General features: G+C 39.4%; 1 protein-coding gene across 1 annotated transcript; it reads right to left on the reverse strand.

The window, feature by feature from the left end:
* Nucleotides 1-2,181: 2,181 nt before the first annotated feature.
* Nucleotides 2,182-11,150, reverse strand: LOC146705755 (sodium/glucose cotransporter 1-like). Its single transcript, XM_085463566.1, has 15 exons — nucleotides 10,974-11,150; nucleotides 10,327-10,398; nucleotides 9,945-10,049; nucleotides 9,713-9,772; nucleotides 9,465-9,569; nucleotides 9,270-9,375; nucleotides 8,741-8,821; nucleotides 8,455-8,663; nucleotides 6,072-6,207; nucleotides 5,501-5,608; nucleotides 5,261-5,411; nucleotides 5,009-5,177; nucleotides 4,083-4,298; nucleotides 2,746-2,851; nucleotides 2,182-2,649 (listed from the first exon to the last, which is right to left on the reverse strand). The coding sequence occupies exons 1-15, from the start codon at nucleotides 11,118-11,120 to the stop codon at nucleotides 2,441-2,443; spliced, it is 1,980 nt and encodes a 659-aa protein (XP_085319692.1). The 5' UTR covers nucleotides 11,121-11,150; the 3' UTR covers nucleotides 2,182-2,440.
* Nucleotides 11,151-12,884: the final 1,734 nt, after the last annotated feature.

The raw sequence follows: 12,884 nt of genomic DNA on the forward strand, positions 1-12,884 counted from the left end.
TTGGTTCTGTACATGCAGGTTTTGACCATTGAAATTCACAGTTAAATTTAATAATACTTGTTTTTCAAATGCATAAGAAGAGGTGGGCGTGAAATGATGTCATTCCTGGTACAACAGCTCTGATTTGTTTGGGAACACAGAACTGAAATAATTTTATATAAGCATGAAAGATGAAAATTGTTTCTCCTGATGATTTTGTAGTTTTGTTTAGAAAGTAGGATATCATCCAGCACACACATCAAACTCATTAGAAAGCACTTCCACTGGTGTCAGTTTACAGTCAAATGAGTGCTGGGTGCGAATACAGCCAGTGCCACACCAATTACACAATTAAACTGGACGTGTAATATCACATGTCATGTTAAACCCCAACCCCAATCTTCTGCCACTAGATGGCGCCTGTGTCTAAGCCACCTTTGTCTTCTCCTGCGTTCTTCCTCCTGTGTCAAACGCTGATTGGGATCTTTACAGAACAACAAATATGTGCCGTTTTCACTCAGTATCATTTGAGTGTTGGTCACAGATATAGCTTCCTGTTATAAATCTGTAAAGATTCCATAACCAGACGTAATCATTTAGTAGCTTTGTGAAGCTTATTGGGAGACATTTTGTCGTCCTCAGTATCAGTTAGGAACTGATTTATAGAGAGTCATAACCAGTGCCTTTTATTGCATAAAGGTGGCACGGTGAGGGACCTTTAGGCTCACGTCTCATCAAACTCACTGCATTCTTAATCACACAACTTGTGTAAGTCTTGTGCTGCACATTCAGTCCTCAAGGGCTCACAGTGCTATTAAGCATTTGTTATCACAAGCCCTTTCCCCTTATTTTAAATGGGCATTAGGCTGAACACACTGAAGATAATTTATTTCATTTTCATTTCTTCTTTTCCTTAAACAGAGGCACAGTGTCATACAATGCTGCATATCACAATACACTCAATCTTTTGTTTGCAGCTTCGAAATAATGTCAAACACTTCCAGTTCCTCGTCACAGACAGGCTGATCTACAGACAGTGTTTGCACACTAGCAATAAAATGAAAAAAAAAAGAAGGGAAAAAACCTCTTCTGCCCAGGGGGAGTGAGATAAGCATATATTTTGTCTCAGGTTGTTGGTTTGTTTTAGGTTTTTTTAGGCTTAGTTACCGTTTGGATCTGCCAGAGATTAGTTGCAGGGAGCTATAAAGTAATATACACCTGGTGAAGAGTAAGCTGGAGGTAAAAGATATAAAAGTTAAGGGAACAGAGCCTGAAGGTCCAAGCAATCATAAATGATTCAACTGTTCATATGCTGGTGATCTGCAATCAGTGCACATTAACCACAGAGTTACTGATAAGATAGAGTTAATGGGAATGACTCACAGGCCTCCTAGTAAATTCAAAAATAGTACTACATGTTTGTTTGAAATTTAACATTTGTTTACCGAGCAATACGAATGAAATTCATCCTCAGTTAGAGAAGAAAAATTTAGCCAAATGACAATCAATCAGAAAACAAATATTTTACATTTAGTTTAACAGAAACAAGAATAAACCATTAGAGGGCAGTAGAGTTAGTCAGCCATGACTATTGAGTGATTCTCAGCACTTCATCCCTGAGATGCTTTTATTCATTAACACCTAAAACAACACAGAGTAAGGTGTGTGGATTTAAGAAGTGACAGCACTAATGGACTTTGAGCACACATAATCAGGAAACAGAGCTTAAGTGGAATGAGGTAGCACACACTGTAATTCGAGGAATTTTAAAGTGTCTCCCATGCTGTGCTTTGTTGGTTTTATATAACAGATCACTTGCTGGTGTATTGCATATTATTTTGTCTCCCTTCTTCACTGACAAAAGACAGAATCCTGAATTTTAAAACAGACATGCTCTATTCCCCTTCTCCCCACTCATGTGTAAACTCGAAAGTACAAAAGACACTCATGACGTTTTTACAATTCCTTTAGTTGGAGATTGGCTTTGAACAGATTAATCATTAATTAAATAGATTACAAGCGTGTGCTGCAGCTCATTTTATCGTGTTGTGGTTAATATGTGTTGCAAATAAAACCACACATTTACATAACGCTTACTGCGTGAGAGTGGTCTCTACAGGTGGATGCACACCTGCAGCTCCTGTCGTGAGCTGTTTGAATGTTTCTGTTAAGACGACAAAGAAAACTCATAGGGACAATGGGTAGCATGCAAATATGAATATACACAACTTTAACATGTTTTACAGTAAGTGCAATATGTGTTCATATATTACAGTGCGATCTACCAGGACAAGTTCATGAAAAGCACAGTGCTTTACAAAACTATATTTTACATCAAAGGCTAAACATTGTAATATAGTTGCAAGTGCATGGTTGTGTTTTAGAGTGTTGAGGGCTACTGAGTGGTGTGTTATATTTGTATAAATTAGAGAGTCAGAGAGCACTTGAAATCAGCTGACTCTTAGCCAAAATAGCCATGACAGAACACGCACACACACAGAAGGATGATGGCGTTGGCATTGACCACGTTCCTCCACAGAGGCACCTCTGAGGTGTCTGTCAGCTTCCTTTGCAGCTCTTCCTCTTCTTCTTTAGTCAGCTTGGGGGCTTTCTTGGTTTCCAGGCCACAGAAGCACATCACCGCCTTCTTACAGAAGCCAGGCTCATCATCTGCAAAAGAAGAAACAAGAAAAATGAAAGTTTGCATGTATCTGTGCATGAATGCATATTTACTCTGTATGTATGCTGGGTACGTGAGCTCCTTACCGTCTGAGTCCTCACTGCTGGAATCTTGGTTATCAGCCCAATCATCCATCTCAAGGTCAACCCTCTCCTCCGTGCGGTTTCTCAGGCTCCAGCACAGTCGGTACAGCTAGTCAAATGACAAAGCATGTGGTGAGAAATAGATTATTTGTCATTTTATTTTGGGGTGCTTCTTAATAGCTTACTAAATGTTGGTTCATGCAAAGACTTGACTAGATGGCTATGTGGTTGTAGAGACTGGTGATGACTCACTTTGTTATTACAAAATTACTATTCAGACTGCAGTAAGTTTTTGCGCTGTAGAAACATCAAAGATGCTGCATAGATCACATGTTTAGTTTGTTTGCATTGAAGTAATAATATAGTCACTAAATATTAATATAATAAGATACAAAATGGGAATTTGCACATATCTTTTTACCATCAGCCAAACATACAATTTTTGCGTAATGCCTAAGTGATGTCAACAACAATACTTTTGTCCTCTGCAGTTAGGCGTGGCAGCTTGAGGAGATGTGAAGGCCACCAGTAAAGACTTAAGCAGTTTTTCATGTGTAGATGCTGCCGTTTAAATAGCTAGCTGCCTGTGGTTATTAGCTGCACTCATCTTTTTACTCCTCAGTTGTTGTTATGTTGCTGTTGTATGGCATTAACCTTTGTCTGCTCTTTCTTGTAGTTTGTATTTTATCCTGGTTGTACATTCTTCTTTTATGCCTTTCTGTCCTCTTATCCCTGAGCTGCTGACTGCCACTCCCTGATCTTGGTTCTGCTGGGAGTTCTTCCTCCACATCATTGCCAAGTCCTCACTCATCTGATCATTGGGGTTCTCAATTTAATATTGTGTCTTCTTCTTTCAGCTGCTCCCTTTAAGGGGTTAATGCAAAGTTCTGTAATCGTTTTGAGTGAGTAAACGCACTGACACGAAAGATTTACAGAACACAAATGTTCTGTAAAACATGTTCTTGTGACATGTGAGTGCCTAGAATTAGACAATTAGCCTTCTTGCTCTTATACAAGCTTCTTGGTGTTTGTTACAGCACATTAAGAATAGTTACTGTTTTTACTGGTGTTTTTAGTAGCGATGAGGTGTGTATGTGTAAGAATATGAGGGTTTAATTTTTATTCTCACAGATTTATTCTCACTATAATAATAGTGAACTCGAAGCAAACCAAAATGTGTCACTGCAAACCAAGTGACTGCTTATTGGCTGATCTATGGCTGCCTAAAGTGCTGTGGGCAGGTGAGCTTTGGCGACAATCATCAAAAACTTGACAGTTATGTTGGAGTAAATGCTCTCCCCTAATTTACATAATAATAATAATAATAATTTATCACTTACATGTTTGTCATCGATGGGTTTGGTCACGAGAGACACTGTCAGAATGATGACGCAGGAGATGACAAACAGGAGGATCCCAAAGTAAAGGTAGTGAACGCCACATATGATAGTGGGACAGTTACTGGGGGAAGCACAGCTACCTGTCCCATAAACAAACTCAGCAATCATCCTAATCAAGCCAATAACCAGTCCAATTACCAGTCCAAAAAAGGCCCCCTGGAGAAAGAAAGAAACAGGACAAAGGTCAGTCTAAATCAAGTAAAGTGAGTGATATTACCACAATATTGTATTTAAGGGAATAATTTTTGATGGATCCTTCTTGCTGTACATTTGATCACGTCAACACCACTCTTTGCTGCACAAAAATTAGGAAGCTATCACCATGACATGCTCCTACTAGCATTTGCAACACTTTTGGACTAAAGTAGGACCAGGCAGAAAATTACTGACCTAAAACTGATTCTCCCCCAAAATGCTGGTATTCTTAAGGTCTCCACACACCAGAAGTGACAATTGGATGACCTCAGAACTCAGTAATTTAGTTGTGAATGAGCATCAAAGTTTGGCCTCACAAGCTTTCTGACTTTCAGGTTTTTAAGCAGGAAATTTCCGAAATGATACACAGGGATAACTGGCTTGTGTGTAGAGCGGCTCTGACAAAAAGCACTCTAAAGGCTTTCCTTTATTTCCAGTCCATATACTAAGCTAACATAAGCTAACCAGCTCTTGGCTCCAGCTAATTTCCTGTACAGACATGAGACTTGTACCAATCATCTCATTTAACCCACAGCAAGAATGGAAACAAATGTCATTTTTCAATAAATCTCAGAGGTATGGGAAAAATAATGTCAGTGCACAAAACCACACTGGAAATCTGATTTAGAAAAGAAAAAAAAAAGAACATTGAATCAAAGGAGGCAACTCACAGTCTCATTGACACGTTTGCAGAAGATGGCAAGCAAGAAAACAGCTGCGACAGGTGGAGTTAGGAAGCTGGTGATGGACTGGATGTAGTCGAAGAGCTGACCACTTTGGGCTGCCTGCACCACAGGAATCCATGCTATGCTCACACCAATCAGGACCAAGATAAAAACTCTAGACATTTGAAACAAATCCAGTCAGTATTCAACAATTTAGACGATGATTGTATCAGACACAGCGACGAAAATGTGTTTTACCTGCCAGCAATCATGAGTTCCTTCTCACTAGCAGAGCGACGGATTTTAGTGTAGATGTCCATGGTGAAGAGAGTGCTGGCACTGTTGAAGATAGAGGTAAGGGAGCTCATCAAAGAGGCCAGCATCACAGACAGCATAAGACCTCGCAAGCCTGAAATAGAGTAACAGATCAAGAAAAGGAAAGATAAGCAAAGAAGCCTGTAGTTATTATTAACAGCTCATAAGACAAAGGTCACCAACCATCAGGCATGAGTTCGACGACCAGTTTCGGATAAGCGATATTGCTGCAGCCCACCTTGGTCCCACAGTATTTTTCACATTCGGTTGGATCCACACATGCTACCACATCTAGATTAAAGGCAAGAAAATCCACAGTGCGTGAGGTCAGCACTGAATAATTTTGTGCATGAACTACAAATATAATGTTAACCAATAAGCTTGCTACATAAGTTGCATGTAAATGGTAAATGGCCTGCATTTGTATAGCGCTTTTCTAGTCCATAGGACCCCAAAGCGCTTTACACTACATTCAGTCATCCACCCATTCACACACACTGGCGATAGCAAGCTACATTGTAGCCACAGCTGCCCTGGGGCACACTGACAGAGGCGAGGCTGCCGGACACAGGCGCCACCGGGCCCTCTGACCACCACCAGTAGGCAAACACGGGGTTAGTATCTTGGCCAAGGATATTTGGCATGCAGCCAGGATGCAGCCTGGGATCGAACCACCGACCTTCTGATTAGTGGCTGACCTGCTCTGCCACCTGAGCTACAGCCACCCATGTCACACACATGTAACCACACTCACCTGTGTACAGGATCCTGCTAATCATCCCGGGGAAAACCATGAGGAACATGGGCAGCAGCTTCAGGTAACCACATAGGATACAACCTGCTTTAACGTGAGAGAGACTCTTGGCAGAGAGGCAGCGCTGCACAATCACCTACAATTAGGAAACAATGGGAGTACAATTCAGTGGTCATAAGCAACTAAATACATTTACTCAGGTATCACAATTTTACCCACATTTACTGTACTTTTAAACTTGGTGGTAGTTGTTATTTCTAGTTCATTGAGATTCGATGCAAAATATTATACTTGTAGAATAGTAATGTCTTTTACATTCAAACTAAGATTTCACAAATCATATGATATGTTTCCAAATTATAAAGTATAGTTTATACATGTAGAGGAACATCTATGAACATTCAAGAGCAAAAGCTTCAACAAGACTCGTTTTTAGAAAATAATATGTAGAATATGTGGTCATGGAAAATACTTTGGGTACTAGAAGCTTTTATCTGCTTTCTAGAGTTCTCTTGTCCAGTCACATTGGAGCAGGCTTTGTGCGCATGGTGTTAAATAAAAGCTTATAAATTCGAAATCATCAACTATCATGAAAACATGGGCTTTTATGGGCTTGTTTAATATATCTGTATCCACACAGGATACACCTTTCAGAGACACGAAACATAAATCAATTTCTCTAGCATTTGTTATGTATTGCTATTTACTTGTTTAATTTGTATTGCCAGCAGGGATGTCACAGAGTGCACTGTGATGTTCTTTACTTTTTGAAATTTAATTCATCAGCCTTATAAATGCTGAAGCTGTTGGAGCGCTGACCTTAAAGATGCTAAAAGTTTAATTTAAGATCCAACCACTTTGGGTCACCAGTGTATTGTTCTTTTTCTCTTGAAGTCATTGGCTCTCTATTGATGCATGTTGCTTCCTGTTTGGAAGCAGTTTGCTTGCATATATTCCAGGGTCCTGTTGTCTGGCTAACACTCTTGTGTATAAAACAACAGTAGTATAATCACTAAATCCAGACATAAATTAAGAACCCTTTTCTCAAAACACAATACAGTATTGATTCAAAAAGTCCAAAACACCAGGAAACAGATCCAGAGATCCCAACAGACAGTTAACTTGGGTCGCTGCAGGTATTGCAGTGTAGTGGTTCTTGCATTTGTGCAACATCTCCAAAATCAGAAAAATACGGTCTCAGAGTGATGTTAGTGATGCTTATTACTTCTAGGTGGCATTATTATCAGCTTGTCCTAAAAGCCCCCTGATAAGCCTTCAGCTGACCTGCTTGCATTGCCAATGGTTAGTTTACTCATTGTTGCTTGAGAATACTGAATTTCATTGACTTGTTACAGTCTCTGGTTGCCACGTTGCCAGTCTCTTCTGTGTGTACACCTGTTCCTAGCCCTGCATTAATTGACCGCAAAGCCTATACAAGTGGCTGACACTACATTTTTACATTTGCACTTATGAGCTGATGTGAAAAAAAAAACAAAAAACAACTACATTTGGAACGATCATGGCTTTTACTTAACCTTGAAACACGAATTGTCAGAGCCATGAAAATTAAAAACACAACATATGTTGTTCGTGTTAGGATACAAACTAGATACAATTGCAGTCTCTTTGGTTTAGCAGATGTATTATCCTTATGCTAATTGATATACCCTGTTTACATAGTTGTTTTTGTCTGCATTGGTGCAACATGTATGAACATTTCTAGAAAGCTGAACGTCAGGCTGTAGTAATACAGTACTATAAATCAAGCTTAAATCAACAGCCTGGCCAATTGATTCTGAGCATAAGGGGGACTTGGCTGAATGATAGACTGGGTGGGTAAGTGGTTGTCATGGATTTCAAACCACTTTCAGTCTTTGTGGTTGAACTCAAAATGTTTGCTGAGTAAACCAAAGAAGCAAATCATCTTCTTCTGTAACGGAAAATAGATATACCATAGTGTTTTGTTCGCGTGTGCTCTATGTCACATGAATTGGTGTCAGGCTCTCGCTGAGATCCAGCGTCTAAACTAAAAGCATGGTTATCCTCTCACTGCAGACTGTTTTTTGAATATTGTTTTTTTTTTTAAATCTGTATGAACGGGCATGAATGTGCATGTGAGTAAATCAGTTGGCTGAGTCAGTGTTTATGACCACCCATTTGTTGTGAATGATTGCTAAAAACTATTGACGTGCCCAGCTCGATCCAAGACTCCATCTGCATTTTCAACACCTTGAACATAAATTTCTTCCAAATTATCTCTCCGTATAGAAATTGAGTCTAGTGAACACACCGAGGCAATCAGTTGAACGTGTCTCAGTTTTTCACTACAGACTGGTTGCTGAAAACTGCAGTTGAGCTGCCCAGTGCTCATTTCTTTGCTCACCTGATCAGTACACCAGTACCAGGTAGCTTGAATGGTGAGTCCAAACACGAGACCAGGCCATGGGAGGTCTCCTGTAACTGCATTTCTGAAGATATGGAAGGAGTCTGCCCGGGGCTCATAGCAGTTTGCACTGATGTTACCCGTGATTGAGGGGATAGCTTGCATGTAGAGTTTCTCAAAGTTTACATAGCCTCCCACCTCATGGAAAGCTGAGGAAAATCATATGGAAATTAGACTTTTTAAACCTTTCAAACAGATATGTGATATATGATAAGTGTCATATTACCAAAGCCCATGAGAATGAATGATCCAATAACCATGATGATGGTCTGTAAAGTGTCTGTGTAGATCACTGCTGCCAGTCCACCTGAGATAAAATAGGATTATCAATGTTATGTCAATGTTATCAATCTGTAAACATTTTCACCTAAAATCTTGACATCTTATCACAACTAACAGACTACACTTGTTTGAAAGAACAAAAATCAACTCATCATGTCATTATGTAACTACTCATTCTGTAAGACTTGTAATTGTGGATGTGTTGTTACAAAACAGCAACAGAAGGCCAATTCAGGCTTATCATAGTCCATGGGCAATTAACCACAGCAACTCAGCAAAGATAAACCAGCAATGAGGAACGAAAGAGATTGTGTGTATGTGGTGTGTGTCTACATCACCACATATGGGCTTGGGAAGACTTTACCCCGGTCATAATATAATTTTTGTAGATAACACTTCTTGGGTAGTTTCTGAGGAAAATGTCAATCTATAAGTTCCGTAGAAAAGGAAGTGTATTTCTTCCGCGTACAAACCTGTGACAGTGTACAGTGCCGTAATCGCTAGAAGTGCAATAACAGCGAGGTAGATGTTCAACCCAAGTGCCTGCTGGATGAAAATTGCACCCGAGAACATGTCTGCCTATATGGGGAAGGGTAAAAAATGCAGGATTTTATTCACGATCATCCACAAATGGAACAGTGTGTTCTGCATCTCTTGGAGGGACTCACTGAGATTTTGGTGAAGACATACAAGAAGAGGGAGAGAACAGAGAGATAAATGCGAATGCGCTGTCCTCCAAACCTCTTCTTCAAGTACTCAGGCATGGTGACGATCTAAATACATCGACAACAGATGAGATTTTACTCATTACTCACACTGTAGATAAACACGGTGGTTATGAATGCACATTTGGATAGGAGAATTAATACATATAAGGAGCTTTCAGGCCAGTGTGTAGCAGTAGTATTCTGTTTACCCCAGCTTTAATGTAGATGGGCACAAAGAGCCATCCCAGAATGACAACCACAACAAGAGCCTGAAAAACACGAACATAGAAGAAATAATCAGATATCCTGTTTCATTTCATCCTCTTCAGGCCGGAGCTCTCGTAACAATCTATCAGTTGACATGACAAAGATAACTGATAGAGTATCAGGGACAAGAACTACATGAGAAGTGGTATAACTGACTCAAGAACAGTTACTCACATTCCATTCAAATCCACCAATGGCTATTCCTGCAGCTGCGCCAGTACCAGCGATTCCTACAAAGTGGCCACTGCCAATATTGCTGGCAAACAGCGATGCTCCGATCTGTGGAGAGCACAGTTAAATCTGTCAGTAGCTCCTTTTAAAATTCAATTAGAATCCATTATGGGTTTTTTTGAAAGGTCATATACTCAGCATACTAAATAAGTACTAAATGGTTTTACACACTTGATTGCTCTAATAAAAATATGACAATTCATAAAATTATTCTATTATGACACCCTTAATCACATTACATTCCATCTATTTGAACAAAGCAATAAGAACTAATTACTTTGCATGGATTATAAAGTAAAGGAGTCTTCCAAGGAAAGATACTCACCGGCCACCAAACCATACTCCTCCCTGCAAGGAAGAAGCCACCTACAGTGGATCGGTTGGTGCGGATCATAGCCTGTAATAGAACAATTTTTGAAAATGATTAAATCTGTGCAAAATAGCAACACACTACTCTGATAATCTGTTCATAAGCATCACATACAATATATGGACAAAAGTATCTGGCCACACCGCTTAAGTTTTCAGTTCCATTGCCACAGGTGTATGAAATCAAGCACCTAGCCACTGTGCTTTAAAAATATTAGTGGAAGAATGAGTAATTTAAAAATAATAGAACTCCAGTCTAATAGAATACCACTGTTGCAACTAGTCCCTTAAGTGTCTTCCCTCCTAGATATTACATTTACCAACAACTCAGCAACAAGCTATTGTGTACCAGGTTGCTGAGAAAAATGACTGTGTCAATTGTGCAAAATGATTATTAGTAAAGAATGACACCTTTGTTATTTAGTAAGTTGCCTCTCAAATTAACATAAAAAGAAATGCTATTTTTTTCTTTGGCAATGTAATTCATTATTACTATTAACAGAAAATGTAATAACTCAAAACAACTTAAAGCTATAAAAATGTCAGGGAGCTGCAGAGACAGGGGATTTAAAGAATGATCAGGTGAAGGATTGTAAAACTTACCAATACTCCGACCCCCAGGACAACCAGAAAGTAGACCACAATAACGGAGATATCTGCCGCATTTCTAAGGGCCACCGTGTTGATTGTGTTGTTTTCTGCATTTCTGTTTATGTAGGAAAATCCATGATACGAATAATCTTGTGACATTTTGGCTGTGATGGACAACGGCAGTGTTGCTCGAGCTGCCCGTGTTTGTCTGAAGCATTTACACAAAGCGATTACCTTTATAACCTTTGGTGTGTGTGTGTGTGTGTGTGTTGGAGAGATAGTGTGTCAAAGAAGGAGGCATAGATGTAAAGGAGGGTAATAAAGAGTGGATTTAATCATTGATCATGATTTAATCATCTAAATCGTTAAAGCACATACTAGTTGAAAGTGGATGCATGTACAGATTGGCATGTAAATCTTACGGTTTCACAAATGTTGGTTTAAAAATGAATGTGTTAAAATATGTAACTGTTTAGCAAATAATATTGTTAATTATAAACCTACAAGGAAATACCTCAAGTGAAGATACTTGAGATACAAAAACCTAACAGGTAGTATTTGTATCGCAGTGGGTTATAGCTCAAATTTAATAAAGTATAATCCAGTTTAGGTTGCTGCAAGTGTGTACATGACAGCTCTGTTAAACTGTAACCATTTGCTGTGTCACTGATAAACTGATTGTGACAGCTTTGTTGATAAGTAAAACAAGAATAGCCGTCAAACACTGCCGCTGATAACTTGTCTCACTCATGTCAAGGAAATATTTTTTTCTCACTTACTGCAAGTCTATGACAACTAATACTCACAGGAAATAATATTGATAAAAGATGTTTTATTTCCCCTTTCTAGGTTATTTATTAGTCTCACTGCTGTTTGAGGAGGTCTGTAACAGACTGAAAAATACACGAGAACCAATGTCAGAATAAAAAATGTTACCTGTGCTATTCAGCCAAACCAAACAGCACCAAAACAACAAAGGAAACACATCAGAGGGCGATATGTATGATTTTTATGTATGTATGTTAAAGTCAATGGACAGATACAGTTGATGTTGTGAACCTTTGCATGTTAATATCATTTGGATAAGACAGTCTTTGTTGTTCCAGCAGTTGGGAAATTCACAATATTACAGTATCAGAGTGGACAGAGCGGGAATAAATAGATGCAGCACAAGCAAACAATATTATGAGGTGACTAAAGACGCAAGTACTATCAGCTGCCACTAGGTGTCCCTACAGTAACAGCTTTATGAGCCAGATGTCACTGAGCTCTGACAGGTGAAGAACAGGTTGTGTTAAAGTTTCTTTCCTTATGCTTTGCTTCCAGTTACTTTGCTTGACACCTGATAAACAAACCACATGATAGTGTTCAAGGCTCTGTTCTCACGTGTAATGTGCAAAGCTTGCAGTAATTATTTGGTTGTGAAGACACAGGTGTGGTGTAGGTGTGGTTCCCAAAAAGCAACGCCCTGCATTCCATGATCGTATGATTGACCACACTCAGCGACCTTTTTTATGGCATCAGCATAATAAAATTATTATTGTAGTTACTATCTGTTCAGTTAAGGTTTTATTGCTTTTATATTGTCTTTTTTATATTGCCTGAAGGCCAGAGAAGATATAAGAAAAAGATATGGCATTAGAGTGTTACTCTATGAGCGAGTTCTACAACGGAAAAGATGGAGGTAGAAGAAACGTTATGATACGTTATTCTAGGATAAACTTTTGGAGTGTTTTTGTCTGATGTGAATAGTGATTTTATATACGTGGTGATCGTGGCTCATGAGTTGGGAGTTCGTCTTGTAATCGGAAAGTTGCTGGTTCGAACCCCGGCTCCGACAGTCTCGGTCGTTTTCTCCTTGGGCAAGACACTTCACCCGTTGCCTACTGGTGGTGGTCAGAGGGCCCGGTGGCGGCAGTGTCC

This window comes from Copadichromis virginalis, linkage group LG7 (genome assembly GCF_057382275.1).
Source record: "Copadichromis virginalis isolate Kocher_CV1m ecotype Utaka linkage group LG7, C_Virginalis_male_GT1.1, whole genome shotgun sequence".
Classification (NCBI taxonomy): Eukaryota; Metazoa; Chordata; class Actinopteri; order Cichliformes; family Cichlidae; genus Copadichromis; species Copadichromis virginalis.